Raw genomic sequence first — 20328 nt, 5'->3', positions numbered from 1 at the left:
TCATATCCGTTTATTCAAGAGATCTCCTAAAAGTTTCATCATGGCTTTTGTACGAATACAGAGGAGAAAAAGAGGAAGTTCCCTTGAGACAACTTTCAACTAAAAGCTCAAGAAGTTTCTGTTCTAGATGATACTATGCTGCAAGTATTATATTAATCCATTTTACACAGAAGTAGCATTTGGTTCGTAACTAATTTTGAGAAAATCTCTTTCGGGTCATAATATAAGTTAACCAAGAAGAATAATTAGAGAACTTTCTTCAAATTGAATAGTTTAGGAATATAAATGAAACAAACAATATTTTTCTAATTCACTTTATTTTTAAAAATGTGTCTTTCCGTGTGTACAATAGAGATAATATTTATAATGATTAAAATTGGTATCATATCATAGAAGAAAGATGTGTGGGTGTGAGTGTTTTGCAAAGGAAAAACGCGCATCATATCAAAATTCTTCCTTTTATTACTTGAATATGTTTTTTTTCTATGCTTTTTGTGTGATGAAATTTCTTTTTTTGTGTGTGTGAATTCTTGTGTTGTTTCTTTGTGACTAGAATCCCTTTTTTTTCAGTTAATTTTATGTATTTCTCATTGCTTTTAATTTTTTTATTTAATTTATTTTTCATCTTAAACAAGAATAAAACGTGCCCCTGTTGCGAAAATAGCTTTGTGTGCTTCTGATTGTTTGTTTGTTGTCTTGTGAAATCCATTTGATGATGACATCTTTTTTAAAAAAGTCTTACAATTACCATATTTATCTGTTTTACTATTTTTTTATCTCATTTTTTTTATCATTATATTCTATAAATATATTAATAGGTTTTTTTTATACAAATACAAATGCTATTCTTTTGCCACTTTAACTATTTTTTCCGTTTATGAAAAATCTTTTGTAGTTTTTTTTTTTTAGTTGACACCATTAAATGTGTTACGACTTAGCCAGTTTTTTCTACTTTTTCCATTATTTTCTTGGTTTTTTTTTCTCTTTAAAAATACTTTTCCAATGTTTTTTTAGTTCGGACTGGTTTTTGTAAAAATTTTCCATGTTTTCTCATTTTATTGTAATCAAGTAAAATCTTGTGCTATTCGTTAAAATATTTTTGTAGCATAAAGAACAAAAAAAGAGAACCTTTATATTGTATTTTCTTGCGAGATTTCATCGAAAAGAAAATCTTTTTTTTTCAACATTTAGCCTTTTCGGAGTTTTTTTCATCAATAATTTTTTTTTGGCATTGAGATTTGGATTTTTTTTTTCACTAATAAACATGTAATACAATATTAGATTTTTTCTTTAATTTTTTTTAAATACAATCAATAATATTCTTATATAGTAAAATTAAATATTTTCTTTTCTTCTTTAAAGTAAAATAGTACTTTCTGTGAGATTTTTTTATCCCAAGCAGACAAGTGAAAGAAATGCAATGTCCTAATTTGAATTGCAATTTTTTTTCATCTTAAAATTAGGTACACTTAAATAGGTTTGTATAAAAAAAGGAGGAAGTCTCAATTAAAAAGGATTTTTTTTGCATCGTCAAAGGGAAGAGAATAATGTAGACTTAATTAATTATTTTATGCTTTCTTGCACAGAAAAAAAGTCATTTTATTCGTCATTTTTGCACAGTCTTTTTCAGCTTTTTCCTAATGATAAAAATTAATTTTTGAACACATTTTTATTGTTGCGAATTAGTGGGGAATGATCTCAATTTAAATTAATTATGTGTGATCCCAGTAAAAATTCTGTCGAGGTTTGTACTTAAATTCAAGTCGATGTGATTGATCAAATATTGGGTCAAAACATTTCGCAAAAAACATGAAACATAAAAACACTGAAACAGTGAAACATTCTTCTTCTTCTTTTTTCTAACGAGTTTCGTTTCCTCTGTGAAAACATCTTTATAATCTAATCTACGAAAACTCAGCTCATTACCGTTCTTTTGGAAATAAAATAAATAATTAGAAAAACAAAAAAATAATGTTTAATTTTTTTCAGTGTTTCAAGTCGGTTAGTCAACAGTTTTTATATAAGTAATTGGAAGAAAGTCAAAATTCTAATTTAATTTTCACTTGATGTGATTTTAATCAATTTTTGTGACAATTTTTTGATTCAAAATACATCTAGATTTATGAATTTAGTTTAAAATTTTGAAAATGATCGTTTTTAGCTTTAAAAAATTATTCCATGTGATAGATAAAAAAAAAAACGCGACTTTAAATGGATTTCTAACTATTTTTGTTGTTTTTGAAAGATGTAGCTGTCAATAACAAGAATTTTTAGGTTATGTAAATTCTGACATGACTTTAAACAACGATTTTTTTTTAGGAAACTCTTAGTTGGGCGTCTAGTGGTCCACAAAGGGTTAGTGAAGAATAATCTGATTAGAATTGAATGAATTTTTCTAATAAATTCCTGTTTTGCACAAAAATTTCAATAATTTTCATTTTATCAAAATTGGTTAAACAGATTATTAGAAGAAATATAAGAGTATGATTCCAAAACAAAATATATGACGCTCTATCTCTGGAAGAACCAAAGTGGTACTCAGACCTATCTTTGTAGTTTTTTTTTAAATATTAATTTTTAGTATTTTCAATTGTTTCTGCTTTTAAAACTTAACGGTTAATTTTTGCTCAATTTTCACTCAAAATACGCTCAATATTCGACTTAAATCATTTTGTAGCGTTTTAAAAAAAATAATCAAGCTTTTTTCTTGAAAAATTTGGCTAAGCTAGTTACTAAGATTTCTAAAATACTATCCCCAATTATTAGTTATATATTTTTGTCGGCATGATGCCTCAATATTTGATCAAATATTGGTCAATTTTTATTTTACTGAGATCTAAAGATCTTATAAAACTTTCTTTCATTATTTAAACGTGTTTTTTTTAACTTCAGAGTTATAAGCAATATAAAACTATTTAGTTGGTCCTTCAAGTTACACAAATTACAATAAAAAATCCTAGATAAATGTAAAAGAAAAATCTCCTAATATTTATGGAATTCATTTAACTATCCCCTAATTTAAAAAAAAATCATCGTTGAATTGTTAATACTTTTGCATTTTTTTTAAAGAAAAAAATTGAGTCTTTCAAAAGAGTTTTTAAAAATATTCTCAGTCTCACTTTTTTACTGGAAAATAAATCGTTTAAAAGGATAATCTCATTTTTTTTAAAGACTGTGCAAAAATGACGAATTTTAGTAGCAGTTTACTAATAAAATAAAGAAGTTCGGATAAAATACGAACGTAAAAAAGTAAAAAAGAAACTTAAAAAAATAAATGCACTACAGGTAACACTCTAAGAAAGAGAGAGAACGAAGTAGAGGAGTGGAAGGGTGGAGGAGAAAAACTATATTGATAGAATTTACCGTCAAAGAGAGAGAGAGATTCTTTAGTGGACTTCTCGGTAGGGCACCTCCGATGTGACGGTAAAGTTCTCAAAGTAGTGATTGAGAAATTCAAATGTGGGTCTCTTCTCGGGTACACGATCCCAACACTGGAGCATGAGATGATAAATTTCACTGGGTAGATTGAATCCAGCCGGCTGGGGCATTCGATAGCCCTGCTCCACTTGCTCAATCACCTCACGACTGTGCATCCCCGGATACGGTACCTGCCCGTAGGTGAAGAGCTCCATGAGCAAAATACCAAATGACCACACGTCGGACTTTATTGAGAATTTCCCATAAATAATGGCTTCGGGGGCTGTCCATTTAACAGGGAATCGTGATCCCTGCTTTGGGCAGTACTCATTGTCCGCAATAACGCGTGCAAGACCAAAATCGCAAATTTTCGCAATATTATTCTCCCCAATGAGGACATTTCGTGCCGCCAGATCGCGATGGATGAGCTGCTTGCTCTCCAAGTACTCCATTCCACTGGCAATTTGGGCTGCAATGTAGATTAAATCGGCAAATTGGAGGAATTGCCCTTCACCGGTGCGCAAAAAGTCCAACAAGCTCCCCTTGGACATGTACTCCTGCACAATGTAGATTGGCTCCTCTTGCGAGCACACCGCATACAGGGCAATGAGACGATTGTGTCGGAACTTCTTCATGATGGCCGCCTCCTCGAGGAAAGCCTGTGTCGACATGCTACCCTCACGGAGTGTCTTAACGGCCACATCAATACTATTGCGCCATTTGCCGTAGTACACCTCCCCAAAATTCCCACGACCCAGCTTCCGGATAAGTTGAATTTCCGATCGTGGAATCTCCCATTTGTCACGCAATTCAGGCCCCAAATCCCACATTTGCGGCTGTGGCTTTGGGCATGGACGCGATAGGATGTGACACAGGCCCAGGGCATTTTCTGCAATTAATAATTTAAGTTTGAACCATTTTTCTGCTTAAATTAATATTTTTAAAGTTTGAATCAACATTGAGTAAGCTTTTGCAAATATTTAGGCAAAAATTTACAAATATTTGAGGCAAACTTTAGTCAAACAAATTGAGCAATATGTAGGAGCGCATTGACCAATTCGAGAAGAGAGCCCTCTCGACGGTCAAATGTAACCCTCTCCTCTCCCTAAATTCCTCTCTCTCCAATAACGGTGCTGAGGACTGCAGCTCAACTGAGAAAGATCAGTTGGGCTGATGCTGTGAGAGCGAACACACGTCACCGCAGACTGTGTTCCTCTCCGGCATGAAAAAGGGCGACAGTCCCAGCCCGTAAGTGCGCGATATTTAATTAGAACGCCTACATATCAGAAGTGGGATTGAATTCGCGGTCGCGGAGTGAAGTGTTGTGCGAAAAAGTGCGTGTGAAGTTATGGTGCGTGATTGTCACGACGGGGCTTTCCAGGAAGATGTGGAGTGACCAGAAGATGGGGATAATGTGAGAAATAGTGAAAAAAGTGCACAATTAGTGTGGAAAACGAGTGAAAAGGTGTTATCTCGGCTGTGAAATGCACACAATGTGCGTCTCAGGGGGCGTTTTGCGGGCGGAAATGTCTTTGAAGTTCCGATTGGGGGTTCATGAAGCATCGTGAGAGATTGGAGAAAGTCAATAACGGAAAAAAAAGGTGTCTGTGACGTCATGGTGGCAGCTTCAAGGGATGCATAAGAGTGGATTGAATTCTCTCCGGGTAGATCATGAATGAATGGACTGAATTCAGTGTTTCATTGTGCTGTGTCAGGAATAATTTCCGTCATGGATGCCACCAAATTCCAAGAACTTCAAGAAGATTTCCTGAATGGCAGAAAATGAGATTCAATGGAATCAAGGAGAATCTTTATGACGGAAAATCTCAACCAAACGAAGAATAATCGCCTTGAGATGCTCGGGTTATCAGGAAAACGTTCTACGGGAATTTGAAGGCCCAGCAAACAGCAAGAAATCGGGAAATGGGCATTTTCTCAAAAATACGAGATCGTGGTGACCACTAATCAGGAACAAGGAAGAAATTTAGCAGCAGGGAAACTTCTGAGGTGCGATTATGCTCGCCAAGGGCAGAAGAAAACAATTAGTCGTTGTTAGAGATGCCAGAAGAGGCGTTCGTGAAACAGGAGTCAGCGTCGCGTGATGGCACACCTTTTGAAGGAATTCGTCTGCAGAGGATGAACGTGTTTGAGCAGTGGAGTGTACCGGATGCAGTGACAGAATGAGAAGATCCTGCGAGCATCATTTGACGACTGGAAGTTCCCCCATGGCATCAGACAGTATCTTTAATGGTGAATGACAGCATTCGTAGCGGTGTGGTTCGTGTTCCAGTCGGAGATGCCTCTTAGAGAAAAACAATTTCCTGGGAAGATCAGAGAAGTATAAGTGTGCATGTTTGTTGAATGAGGGGCCCCGTGTGAATGATTGAATGAATAATTGTACAATCAGTGCTGTGAAATGTTGTGTACTATTTCAAGCGTCCAGGTACAATTTTTCAATGAAGAGTAATTGCTCTTTGCTTGAGCTTTATTTTCAGAGGCAGTAGTACAACCCGAAAAAAAGGGGTCCATTGTGGACACAAGACCAAGAGACTTCCAGCACGGTGATCAATGGTGATGGCAGTATGTGACGACCCTTATTGAGCATGCCACGGTGACACCACAGGGATAACTGCAACGAGATGTGTCGACAGACATGGAAGGGTGGATGCTCATCAGTTGCGCTGCTATGTATTGTGAACTTGCGCAAGTTTGGGGGTTCTCATGGGTCTGAGTTCACTGATGGAATCTTAGAAGTCTTAACATGACGGGTGCGGTTGAGAGGTTGAAGAATGAAGCGCGGAATGGGGCACTGAAGCGGAAGAGCCCCATGGTGACCGGCAAGCAATGGCTGCTTAATGTACTATGGGAACTAGTGAAGGTCTATGTTCGAGGTTTCGATGCACGCGGAATGAGTTCGCTCACTATAGCAGCAGTGATGTTTGGTCACAGCAGGGCGGTGTGAAAGCTGAGGAAGATCAAAGATGCTAAGATGACAGTACAAAGCACGATTTAGGAAATGACGAAACGGAACAATGACAGAATGTCAGTTCGACTCAATTGATGCAGTTGTGACTGTCAGTAGCGAAGTATCTTCCAGAGGCACACATTGATCGAATGGAACATAGGTGGAAGTTCACTTCCGAAGGTAATCAAGGCCGACATGGAAGAACAGTGGTAGATGCATATGGAAAAAAACAACTTCACAATGAATAAGAGATTGTTGGACGCTTGCTAAGCCGCATTGATGGAGCTCACCAACTTCAAATTCAAATGGATAGCCAGTGACGTGAAACCATGTGGGTTAGAGATACCGAATGTACGGAAATGATGACCAGCCAAAAGGGAGTTATAGATAGTGTGATCACAGAAATTGAATCAATATGTCGGTCAAAAGTTCGGAGTAATGAGGTGCGGCCGTTCGTTGATGAATGGAGCGGAAAGGGATAGATGCTACTATCTTAATCTCGACAAGGGATTCTGCCTGTGCGATGCGGTATTGGACAGTTGATGGTCAGGGATGTGTCCTTGAGGTGTCGGATGCAGGATTGCTTGTGGCAAGACTGTGTGTTGGTAGAGTCTGGCATAGGATAATGCTTCGGCTGTGGAAATCAGGCGTCTGCGAGGAATGAACGGAGTCCAGTTGACTCATCACGGACACGTATTGATGCGCATGGCATGTCAGATTGGGCTCAGTCCTTGCGGCTGTGAATCTGCAACTTTTGTGGAGGATCCGAATGGGGTGACTTTACCAGAACTGTCTCATCTTAACAACTGTGTCATGGAATGACATACATTCGTGAGAAGATTCCGGCAGCCATGATAAAAAAAAAGACAATTTGGCAGCAGAAGAGAATGTCAACAGTCTTCTATCGAGTACAGAGGTGCATTAACAGCTAGGAAATATCGCCTATCTGAAGTACAAAGGAGCTGACATGCACCGGGGTACCATTCAAAGTGTTAGACCACTGATAGCAATACAACAGGAGATAAATGCCAGGTGTCAGAGAGATGAGTACCGGGCTGACACGACGAAGCGGAGGAAAGACATGCATGAGTGCGACATTACTGCTGGACGTGTTGGGGGCTTAGAAAGATGGCACAGGAATGCACCAAATCTGGTCCCAGACAGCAGAAACAATATCATCAACAAGTGGGTGCTGATACGATGAACGAGAACAGCTGATATAGGATGAATAATGGTGTGACAGCTAGGAGTGAGACCGCTGAAGTAGCGGTGTCTCTAGTAGAAAGAGACTCAGGAACACAATGTTGATGGGATCTGATACGGCAGTCGATATAATTGGCGGATTATTAAATCGGTCGTGTTAGGATTCTTGATTTCGTCCACATTTTAGGGGTATAGCGTTGCTAGTGTAGAAATGTTGGAAGGTTAGAGGTCTCTTAAGGTCGACAGACAATGAGGTCTTATGGCGTTAAGGTCCAAAATTCTCACCGTGGCGTAGAAATGGGTCTGTAGTGCAGTATGTGATATTATCAATGGCCGAGTGCCAAGTGTAGAAATATCACGGAGTGTATTGAATGCTCAAGTTTATTAAGGTCTCATTAGTTGTCGTTTGTCTAGGAATTGAGACTTGCAGTGTGCTAAAAGCTACTATCCTGGGTATATTCCTCAATTTCCTGCGTTGCACAGTGTTCCATCAGTTTGGCAAGTAGGATTTGTGCATCCGTTGTCCATGAAAAGTGAGGATAGCAAGGAGGGAGGATGCACTTAGTGCAAGTGAAAGGATAAGTTCACTGAAGATGATAAAGTTGAAAAGTGAACGAAAGAGTATGAGGATTTGACAAACTGTAGCTCCAAATGGAGCATTAATCCTCATGAGTGGACAATCGTTCATGGACGTCAAGTTTCGTATGCGAGAAAGATCGCATATGTCTTGACTCCATGGGAACGGTCCGAAGAAGTAAAGAGCCATCCAGTGTGTTTTTCTGCGCACAGTGGTTGACTCTTGTAGGTACTGGGCCTCATGAGTTACGCTGGTGTGCGTAGAGGAATATCACAGGGATGTTGTGGTGGAAACGAGCCACCGATGGCATGGGTGACATGCCAAGTGAAGCATCCAATCCAAAGTGATCATTTACACATAGTGGTTCACCAATGAAGGTTTGTGCCTCATAGGTTAAAGCTGCTGTGTGTAAAGTATCATAGGGATGCGAGGGTAGAACCGAATCTACCACTGACAGATGTGTTCTGTCTTTCAGTTCTGGAAGTAGAACTGAGCGCTCATAAAATTGCGGAATTTTAATGGTATTCGCGCCTAGTTCTGATTGAGTTCAACGGACCTTGGTACTCGCGGTGTTATGGGTTTAAAGGAACGGGTTAGTTGAGCTACGCTCCTAGCTCGGGTTCCTACTATTCACTGTGAGTTGCCAAGGGACGGCAACAAGATCAGAATGGCCGAATGTAGGAGCGCATTGACCAATTCGAGAAGAGAGCCCTCTCGACGGTCAAATGTAACCCTCTCCTCTCCCTAAATTCCTCTCTCTCCAATAACGGTGCTGAGGACTGCAGCTCAACTGAGAAAGATCAGTTGGGCTGATGCTGTGAGAGCGAACACACGTCACCGCAGACTGTGTTCCTCTCCGGCATGAAAAAGGGCGACAGTCCCAGCCCGTAAGTGCGCGATATTTAATTAGAACGCCTACAAATATCTGTCCCAATTTAAAGCTTTTTATTGGGACAAATATTGTACAATTTTTTACTCAATTTATTTGATTAAAGTTTGCCCCAAAATTTAACTTATTTGAACAAAAAAGAAGATGAAAATTCAATGAAGAATGTTTTAAAAAGAATTTAAATAAGGACTAAATATTTAATAAAAAGTATCTCATAAAATTCAAATAATAAAAAAAGACTAAAAGTCTTGAAGTACAAAATTTTGGCTAAGGGGTTTCTTGTTGAAAATAGAAAGTTTTCCTGATCAAATAGAATATTTCTGTTAATAAATGAAAAAGATTCTTTTAGGTAATTAAATTGTGATATTCTACAGATTAGATCATTTGAAATATTCTCTTGACCAAAAGTATAATTAACTGACAAAGCTTTATCATCTTCTCTATTTCATAGCAAAATTGTCGGAATTTAAATATAGTAACTATTTATTGCTCAAAAAAATCTCATTTTATCATTTATTTAAAGAAAACTGGTAATTGATCAATATTTGAGCAAACATTGGTCAATCCTTTAGAAAATTTGATTGATTTAATCAATTATTTGAGTCTCCATGTAAATGTATTTATGGTTAGTTTAAATAAATAAATCTGAATGAAAGTAAATTTTGAGTAAACCTACCAGTTGGTTTGATCAAACATTGCTGCATTTTACAATGGATAAATTGACTGTATATTGAACTCAATGTTTCATCTAATTTCACATAAATATTGGCGAAAATTAATACTTGTTCAAATATTTTGAGAGTGAAAATATTGGTCGAATCATGCACAGATCTTGCTTCTATTTGCTTTTTAAAATACTGCCCGCAAATTGAACTCAATGTTTGATCAATTTTTGTTCAAAAATTGACCAAATTTAGCTCAATGTTCAATTAAAAGGTTGATTTTGAATGTCATGAGTTTGAATCTGGCAAAATTTGATCAATCTTACAGTTCAATTTTGTATCAATAAAGGGCTGCAACACTGGGCAATAATTGAGTAGATTGTTTTAACTCCAGATAATAGAATTCGTATTAATCGATTGTTAACGCACTTTACGCACAAAATTTGACAAGCACCCGTCACAAAATAAATTACACACAACAACTCAAAAAAGAAGAAGAAGACGAAACAAAAACAAAAACATGCCATAATTGTCAGATTCACTTCCGGAAAAAAATAACAAAGAAGACAAACGTGCCAACACAAAGACAGTGAAAAATCCAAATTTTCCTCCAATCCAGTGAATTTAGAAGGAGGAAGAAGTTCAAAAATTTTATTGTCCTTCAACCCGGACACAACATACACTCCACACAATCATTACAGGTGACAACACAGCGCACACAACAGTCACACAACATAGATTCAACATACACTCCACACACTCATTACAGGTGACAACACAGCGCACACAACAGTCACACAACATAGATTCAACATACATTCCACACACTCATTACAGGTGAGTGGACATTACACATTTACCTTAACATCGATTATTAATCAATAGTCGTTCAAATAGATTGAGTGTTAATCTTAATTGAATGAATTTTGATTGAGAATTGATCCAGTCAATCAAGTCTCTCAAACAATTTGCACAAATTGCCCCTGAATTGCCCAAAGTTTGATCAAATTTTGATCAATTATTTCCTTATGATCTCTAATTTATTTCTCAATTATCATGTATCGATAAATTATCTCAAACTGAGAGAGAGAGGAAGAGAGCTAATCACAAAACATCCACGCTCTCTTCTTACTATCAAATCCACTTAATTGCATGTTATCGCATCAAGCAATATAATAACTCATTGGTTCTCATGCGATAAGCAAAATATTTGCTCCGATTTATCAAAATGTTGGCGCACTTTTTTCCGCATTACAAATTCTAATTGATGACATTATGCGTAATCGCAGGGAATGTACAATTGTACATAACGATACATAAATGAATTTATAACATAAATTGTACAGAGAGAGGTATCTTATGGAAGCAATAAAGTGGACACACTTACTGCTGTACGCCATGACGAGAGCCGGAAGGGACGGAAACGTCTGATTTGTTGCAATGTAGAAACCACCATTGTCTAGTGGTTTGATTTTGTAGTGTTTCACATGGAAGCCCCTGGTGCTCTCCCAATCCTTCACTGAAAGTGAAAATCCATTTGGATTGTGCTCCGATGGGCGCACCAAGAACGTTCCACGGGGATTTTCTTCAGCCAAAAGAAGTTTATCCGCCTCCTTGCGCGACACATTCTCAAAGTACCAACTAAAAGGCAAAGAATAGAGATTTTTTTTTAGTATTAATTAAACACAATTAATTTGCATTATTAATTGAGGAATAAAATGTTGCAAAATGGAACTATAAGAATCAATTTTTAAGGCTATTCTTTTACTTTTAAGTAATTATGTTTTAGATAAATATTAGCAAAAGATAGATAGAAATAAAATATTTGGCTATTTTTTGTATGATTTTTTTTTAAATACGTTTCTTAGTATTTTAAGAGCAATAATGAATAAATGCAGAAGGTAAAAGAACCTCAATTTATTATTATATTAACCCAGGAGGATTTTGCTGGAGAAAGTGGCCAATTCAACTTCTTTCAATCGCCATAGAATTAAAATCTATTGAACATTTCATGATAAATTCTACATCTGTTTACAGGGAAGTTTCATTACTTCAAGATCGCCGAAAGAAAACTCGGAAAAATATCTTCTTTTGAGAGAAAATTAAGGTCAAATTTTTGAGGTTAGAAATCTCAATCCTCCAAGCGTTAACGCCATTTTGAAAATTTTCAAACTCATTATATTTTTGTTTATACTCAAGATAAAACCGTTCATGAATTTTTAGTACTTAAAACATATTTAATAAGAAAACTTTATGACCCAGTCCTCTCTATGATAGAACCTAGATTTTAAAGAACTTGAATAGTCATAAAAAATGATGAAGTGTTTAAAAATTCAGATTCCTATTTTAAAAACAATGTGGCGGTTTTTGTTTAAAATGACATCTTTTGGAGCAAAAGAATCTTGAGTATCAGGTAAAGGTATGAAACTATTACTAAAAAAAACATTGGCATTTGGTAGAATAATTAGAATATAAAAATAACGGTAAAATATAAATATATATAGCTACATGGTACAGATTAAGGAGAAAAGGGAATGTACATGGTAAGTTTCACTTACGGGCTGTGATTCTTCCTTCAGACACCAAGTTAAATATATGTAAATGCAAAGTCTAATAGATAGCTTCAGAGTATGGATTAATCAGAAAAGGGAATGTACTGGTAAGTTTCACTTACGGGCTGTGATTCTTCCTTCAGAGGTCAGTCTAAGTGTGCTATTTGATATAAGTTTGGTGGTGCAAACTCTGGGGGAAGGCTAACTCGCGCATTGGCTGTGATTCGTGGCGCGAGTCATCCTTCCCCAGAGTTTGCACCACCAAACTTATATCAAATAGCACACTTAGACTGACCTCTGAAGGAAGAATCACAGCCCGTAAGTGAAACTTACCAGTACATTCCCTTTTCTGATTAATCCATACTATGAAGCTATCTATTAGACTTTGCATTTACATATATTTAACTTGGCGTCTGAAGGAAGAATCACAGCCCGTAAGTGAAACTTACCATGTACATTCCCTTTTCTCCTTAATCTGTACCATGTAGCTATATATATTTATATTTTACCGTTATATTTTACTTTGCATTTACATTTATATTTATATACCTTATATATAAGGCGCCCCGCTTCGCGGGGCGCCAAATAGTTAGCGTACTAATTAAACATGCAACTATATATATTTATATTTTACCGTTACATTTTATTTTGCATTTATATTCATATACCTTATATATAAGGCGCCCCGCTTCGCGGGGCCGCCAGAGAATTAGCGTATTAATTAAATAAAATATTAAAACCTTTATATCTCCTGAACGGCTCCATAGATTTTCTTAAATGCCCTATCGTTGGAAAGGTCTTGACCTCAGCTATAACATACTGAAATTTTAACGAAATGCATAGTGCAGTTTTTGAGATATTTAGACTTAAAAATTTTGTATATGCAAAATATTGACTTTAGCGCCTCTTGCGGTCATTTCTCGAAATTGCAATGTTCTAGACATTTATAGGGCTTCACGAAACCTTTTATTTGCGCTTGAGTTGATCAAAATCGGACCTGTAGAACCCGAGATATGACATGCTAACTTTGGAAGGCTATATCTCGAGAACGGCGACATAGATTTTCTTCATTTTTGGCATGGAGCTAGATAATATAGTCAGCTATAACATATTAAAATTTGAAAAAAATGCATAGTGCAGTTTCCGAGATATTCATCGAAAAGTAATCGAAAATTTTGTTTTTGGTTTTAGGCCCTCTAGTGGTTACTTTTGGAACTTCTGATGTTCTAGAGAGTTGTAGGGCTTGTTGAGATCTTTCGTTTGAGCCCAAGTTGATCAAAATCGGTCAAGCCGTTTTCGAGTTATGATCGATTTTCGATGAAAAATTGTGACGGCCATATTGGCTAAACGGCTTGACCGATTTTCGAAAATGAGGTATCGTTGGAAAGGTCTTAAGGGCCCCTACAACATATTAAAATTTCAGACCTCTAGCTATAATAGGGCCGGAGATATAGCGAAAACAAAATTTAGGGGTGTTCCAAAATGGCGGACGGAGGGGTGGGGGGGTGGATTTGACTTCACCATCAGACGACATCAGGCCGATATACTAACTTTGCCGTTGACCGCAAGTCTCTATCTATTACCGTTCTCTTGTAATTAAGCGTCAAACTCCGGCCGGCCGGCCGGCCGGACGGCCGGACGGCCGGAAGAATTTTTTTTTGACATACGTTTTTTGGAATGTGGGGACCCTAATTCGTGCTCATCCCGAGTTTGAGCCCGATCTGACGACTTTGCATTTTAGGTGGTACACAGAAGCTGTGCTATTCTTTTCTTCGAAAGAATCACAGCTAATTATAAAAAAAACATAAATATTTTCATTGAAAAAAAAAATAATAAACGCAGAAGTTAAGAACGAAAGAAGCTTTAAAATGTCAAAAAGCTTTCGGAAATCTCCGCAATTAGCGCTTACAATGGCGCTTTTCAATATATTTTTATGTAAAATTGATTCTAATTCATTTCAGCCGAGATTCTTGTTAGATTAGAAGTACCTAAAAGAAAACAAATGTAAGATTCCCAGATTGTTTTTTTTAACCAATATTAATCATAAATTCCTTGATTTTGGATACCTACCTCTTAAATTTTAAATAAAGTTTCAAAATAAAATTATATTTTTGAAATCTTCAGTACTTTAATTTTAATTTATATAAAAAAAACTTTAAAAAAAGGCAAGTATATGTTTAAAGAATCATTTAACAAAGATCAAGAATTTCAACCTTTTAATTGTGATTTTTAGTTAGTAAACCTGAAGAAATGGCTAAAGACACTCAAAATGTCATACATAACCAAAGAGAAATTTGTACATAAGTCTTTGTGAAAGAAAGGGTTTGTCTTTTGTACTTTAGAATGGAATACGCGCGTGCAGTGATAAAAAAAAGACAATTATCTTGATTTTTGCCGAGTTTCAGGTCAAAAACTTCTTCCTGGAATTGCTGAACATCATTGACCAGGTAAGATAATGAGGGGCGGAAGTAATTGAGGTGAATCGCCGTGAAATGCAAAATAACCCAGAGAATGGGCGGATTCATCAGCACACTTACTCCTCACTGTTGACGCTGCGTTCTTCTGCAACAAAATTCCACGGGATGAGCCCTTCCTTGCGACTCGTGAGATGAATCACGCGCCACCAATCGGACTCTGTGTCATCGAGCACCTCCATCCGGTCGCCCTTCTGGAAGCTCACATCCGTATCCTCGCGTGCTGTGTAGTTGTACAGTGCCACAACAATGCGCCTCTTCACATTACTGCCAGCCCCGTGTCCGGGGATCGTGAGGGGTCGTATGATGTCAACACCACTCTTTGCCGTGAGCTTCAGCTGCACAATATTGGGATCTGGTGTGTAGCGATACTCGAGGCTGCTGCTGTTGAGCTGCTTCGTGTGTGGCCCCATAAAGGCCGACTCATTCATCTTGTAGCCAGTGGCGGTGGCCACGGCAAAGTCTTGCTGGTGTTTTGTGCAACAATTATTCCCCATCGCGCGCGGCTTCCTTCACAGCTCTGCTCCACGTCCAGGCCCACCCTCCGTCACAAAATCCCGTAATCGCACTCACTCACCGTACCGCAGGAGTCGACAAACCATAAGAATGCGATCACTACGTTGCCTTGAGACGCGATTAAAGGTGAGAAGTTTGAGGGAAAATGGGGCTAATTGCACAAAATTTTCACTTTGTTCTTCAGCCCTACACAATATATAGTAATTATAAAAAGAGACCCAACATTGACATCTGCTCTCGTACCAATCACACCTTTGTCCCAGATTTAATTCAGCGGATTTTTGATAAAATTCAGCGGAATGAGGATAGTTTCAAATTCAAATTTACCGCTAAAACATAATATGTGAAACATGAAACATCAATAGGGGAAGACCGGCTAATATGGGTTACTCTTTAAAAATATTGTTATGGTAATGCCTAACAATGCCCTCGGAAAACATCCAAATATATCATTTTTTACTTTACATTATATAAAATGAATAACCCTCATACTTTTCCGAAAGTGAATACCCCTGAAATTACGTCGAAAATTCATATAATTTACTTTGGGAAATTATTTACATAATTTCTCCTTTTCTTTCCAGAATTTCCAGAATTAGAAACCAGGATCAACAAAATTGACATGCCCCTTGGCAAAAATAGGACGAATGACGCACCCTTTGCCCATATTGTGTCATTCGTGTGACAGAAAATAACAACAAAAGACGTGTTGTGGACCAGGGATTCAGGGCGCCGTATTCCATAGATTGGCGGAGTACGAACTACAGAAGCGAATCGTCACCACCTGGAAAAGAAGTCAGCGGAACTATTTGCCGAGGAGTTACCCGATGGGTAAAGTGCAGGGAATGAAACCATTCTTGTGCGATTAGTTAATTCCCAATAAAACCGTGAAAGCAGAATTCAAGAGAAAGGAAAAGTTCACATTGTTTCCACGTGTCCAGGAGCCACAAATTTTATCATCCGGACCGAGAGGCAACCTTAGAGGAACACACCATCCAATAAGTTCAAGCCGGATTGGCTCCCTTAACTAATCATAACTGCATATCGACGTGCCCGAAGATTATGAACCATATTCCTATCTCTTAACACAGGAGTATGGTTCATAATCTTCGGGAGCGTCGATATATTCCCCAGGTGAGGAGTGTTCCGAAAGTGAGACAAGGTGGACCAACAGAAAAGGAATCTTACGAGATTGATGCAGGTCAGTACACTGGCTAAGAGTTCTGAGAAATAGGAAGAGAAAAGAAACTAGCGCCAAAGCTTTCCGCGGCTTATCCTGACACCGCTGCAACAATATTTATCATTTTTAATTTTTAATAGATATTATTTATTGCCAAGATTTTATAGTGCTTTACATAATCCATAAAAAAAATCAGAATACTGACTTTTAGTGTGAAAGTGTGTGATATAAAGTGTAATGTACATGTTTCGATGTTTTCATGTTTTATGCGAACATGAAAGGAATAAGAAACCTAAAAGGGATAAAAACGAATGTTTCTAGTTCAAAAAATACAAATTTTTCCGTTTATTTGGGTGCTTTTGACCAAAGAACCATCTATGGGTGATACGTATGGCGGGAAGAAATATTAGACTTGATTATAAGAATTTAAAATTAATAAAAAGAAAATATTATGAAATATTTGGTAAATTTTTTCTTTAAATAAACGAAACTTTTTTTTTAAATCTCTAACAGCATTTTTCAAAGAGATTTCCTCTGCATGTCATTCAAGTTGAAGCGAAGTGTTGAAACCACCCACACTTTGCTAGAATTAGAATTAAAACTCACGAGTAAGAAAAAGCAAGAAGCTGAGGTTAATTCCCCGCAAGAAAGCCGAGTACCTTGATATGAAGAAATTCCGGTAGCTTAATGATTTGATCCCACAAAATTGCATGAAAGTATAGCCAAGTGCAGAACTATGCAAAACCACAGAGAAATTGTTTTCATAAATTGCATCATTCTCAGAATCAATTTATGTGTGCAAAATTTGTGGTTTTTACGTAGAACCACGAAGATTGTACTTTGAATAAAAATTATAAATTTTATAATGCTGATTATGAACGGAAATTATAGTACAAAAATATATAATTTCTTGAAACATTCTTTTGGATTCCTGACTAGAGAATTTATTCGGTTCTTTCCTTAGCCATTGTCTTCTAAAAAAGCATATTTTAGCAAATAATGGGCCTTATTCAGCGACTAAGAAATCCTTGAAATTCGATTGAAATCTTGAAATTTCAGTACAAAATTCAAAGATTTCAAGGGTTTCTTGGTCGCTGAATTACATACAGATAAATTTCGACCAAAAATCGTAGTATTTTCGTGAGTGGGCCACTCACATTCGTTAATGACGAGTATTTCCTGTATTGTTTACATTAAACAGTGCGACTCAACTGCGAATATGTCCGAAAATTTTACTCGCATTCGACTATTACGAATAATTTTTCTGTGTATAGGCCCAATGCAATAACTTTTTCTGTAAAAAAAACAATCCCAAAAATTAATAATATGGAAGTGTTAAAAAATAGCCTGATGTTAATATTAAGATATATCGAAACGTCGCCAATTAGCACAACACCCTGATTTGTTTCCTCTATTCGACTGCAATCCGACCCTTCCTAAAAGCCTAACAGTTATAAAGTAATATTTCATCGTTTAAAATAGTTCTAAAATAGAGGACATTTTTAGAAATATTTTTAGTAATTTGTTGTTTATTTAATCAACTGTTAGATGGTGCTCACGATCTCGCTCTGACAATTTAATGACAATTTGGCTTCTACTAATGGACACGTTTTTACTCAGTGCGTTAATGAATTAAAATTAAGTGAATTTAAGTGAATTATTAAAGTGAATAGTGATTAACTCCAGTGACCCTGCCTACCCACACCACTCGGCGACAAGTTGGGATTAACTAAACCCTTTTCTGGCTTCAGGTGAGTCCCACACCTATTACATAACCTACATAACATCAACTTACACATAAGTATAGGAAAAACTGGGAGAAAAACTATTCATTCTCTAGGAAAATGCTTTTTTAAATCTCTGATTAGAGCCGTTTAAAAAATGAAGTTGTTAGTGAGCCAAACTAACTATCTGTCCGCCATTCTTTTATGCGATACTACGTTAAACCACTTTTAATTTTCATCCAGGTTGATCTGATGAAGTATTAGTTAAGTCTGTAAAAAATTATCCTATCTTGTTTTAGGATTTTCTTTGGTTCAATACAAGTGATACTGATAAAGAAACCTGGAAAATTTCACTGAAAATTCCTTTCAAATAGAATCCTAAAGTGTGATTTAAAAAAAAAACTTAAAAGGATGAGCGATTTGGAAGACTGAAGAGAAGAAGCCTCTCTCAGCGGAGTTTGCCGTCTGGTAGAAGGTGTGAAGCATGTGTTTGCGACATGGTGTCCCCTTCACAGCCAGGAGTAGTGGAGACGCAACAGCAGAGATGAACCACACAGGAGCTCTTCCCCAAGCATGGCAAAAGGGAGATGAGATTGGGTAGAAGCGATGTGCTTCTCTTGTGAGTTGTGTGTTCCCACCCAGAAGAGTCGCAATGCCATTGGTTGAACGGTGTAAGTCTGAGCCCGGTGTTGCTTAGCAACGCCCTCCCATGCGACCGGGACCGAATACGGCGCACGAGGTATGGAGCACCCATGTGTTTGAGCCGCCGTGGCCGCCGCTGGCCACTCACAATGCTCGAGACTTATCTGACATGGGCTCCGGCTCGGAGCAGCCAGTCGGACTGGGTCTAGCGCGCCGGGAAGTTCAGTGAACGCTCTTTAGTACGGTGTGTGAGCTCTGAATTACTTAAAAGAAGTAACTCCTGACAAGTGCAAAAATTCTCACCTGGATTGTGAGAGATGTTCTGTGAATTCTCGACGTTTTCGGAGTGATTTAGTGGAAAAGAAATTTACACAAAAAAAAGAAAGAAAAATGTGCAGCACATTGAGGTGCTAGAACATGACATAGTGTTATTGCATCCTCCTGGAGAGACTCTTCTTGAGGATTTATTTTTTTCTTGGTGGTATTTCTTGGTGTAAAAAAAAGGAAAAGAGTGCGTGACACGTAATTGTGGGAGGCGAATGTGAAGGAAAGAAGAGAGAAAAAGTTGTATTGAGGGTGCTCTTCTCACGTGTGGAATAGCACTGGAAAGATACTCAAAATTCTGACCGAAGCGACTAAAGCGCCCCCTAGGGCTGTCGCCCTGGCGTCCTTTTTGGGGGACTCCTATGCCCTTGGTGCTAGAGCACCACCCGCAAAAGATCTCCTAGCATTTGGATCTGTACTGCATCATACACAACACAACATAGGTCAGTTCTCAAAGGCAGATCCCCAAAATTGACTTGAAACCTATAACATTTTAACCTTCTTACCGGTTTTACAAATTTATTTAAGAAAACGTTTTTTTTTTTATTCAAACTCTGGCGTATTTAAATCAGTTTTAAAAGACTTTTTCTTATGTCTTAAGAGGTTGATTTTAAAGTTTTTAAAATGGTAAAGAACCATAAAAGTAAAGGTGTTATGTTCATCCGCCAACATTTTGAACCTTGATTTTTCTTTCTCAGACTGCGATCCTACTTTTTCCACACTAAAAATCTATAAACTACAGTCAACAACATTTTCTTCAATAATGCATAAAAATATATATTTTAAGCATCCTTAAAAAATCATAGATGATATATTAAACGCAAAACAGTTTAACAAGCAAAAGTATCAATAAATTTACACTATAGTGGTTCAATGTACTTACAAATCACTTCTCTTAATGCCAATAAAAAGGCTCAACTCAGCTTCTTCCTTTATTATCAAATTTTATTCCTTTCGTGTCATTTAATGCGGTATTTTCTTTTAATTAATCTCGAGTTGATTATTTGCAAAAATTTATGAAGTATAAAAAGAATAAATTGCCGAAAGAAAAATATATTGGGTATCAAATTTCATAAAAGAAAAAAGAATTTGGAAGAATTTCAGAACTTCTTACGCAGAATTTTAATATTTTTGGTAATGATTTTGCCATTTTAAGCTCTTTTGAAATCGAAATTCAAAAATTAAAAAAAATATATGTAGGTA

The 20328-nt window shown here is 36.9% G+C and overlaps 2 protein-coding genes across 2 annotated transcripts in view; one reads left to right on the top strand and one right to left on the bottom strand.

The window, feature by feature from the left end:
* Nucleotides 1–300: 300 nt before the first annotated feature.
* LOC129796116 (tyrosine-protein kinase Src64B) lies at nt 301–15499 on the bottom strand. Its single transcript, XM_055837848.1, has 3 exons — nt 14803–15499; nt 11101–11354; nt 301–4306 (listed from the first exon to the last, which is right to left on the bottom strand). The coding sequence occupies exons 1-3, from the start codon at nt 15234–15236 to the stop codon at nt 3387–3389; spliced, it is 1608 nt and encodes a 535-aa protein (XP_055693823.1). The 5' UTR covers nt 15237–15499; the 3' UTR covers nt 301–3386.
* LOC129796195 (LIM/homeobox protein Lhx1) overlaps nt 10375–20328 on the top strand; it is a 53765-nt gene continuing 43811 nt past the window's right edge. The window contains exon 1 of the mRNA XM_055837972.1: nt 10375–10550. The gene's annotated coding sequence lies outside the window, so the exon portion shown is untranslated. The remainder of the gene's footprint in view (nt 10551–20328) is intronic.

Source organism: Lutzomyia longipalpis, chromosome 4 (genome assembly GCF_024334085.1).
Source record: "Lutzomyia longipalpis isolate SR_M1_2022 chromosome 4, ASM2433408v1".
NCBI classification, from domain to species: Eukaryota; Metazoa; Arthropoda; class Insecta; order Diptera; family Psychodidae; genus Lutzomyia; species Lutzomyia longipalpis.
Note: the sequence above shows the minus strand (reverse complement) of the source record. Positions and strands in the feature narration are given on the sequence as shown.

Bases quoted from the DNA above. Each gene is read 5' to 3' on its own strand.
- LOC129796116 (XM_055837848.1), bottom strand. From the start codon at position 15,236: ATGGGGAATAATTGTTGCACAAAACACCAGCAAGACTTTGCCGTGGCC. The intron at 11,355-14,802 runs GTAAGTGTGCTG...TTTGCCTTTTAG, and splicing joins CGCAGCGTCAACAGTGAGGA to TTGGTACTTTGAGAATGTGT. The intron at 4,307-11,100 runs GTAAGTGTGTCC...TATTAATTGCAG, and splicing joins TCTCGTCATGGCGTACAGCA to AAAATGCCCTGGGCCTGTGT.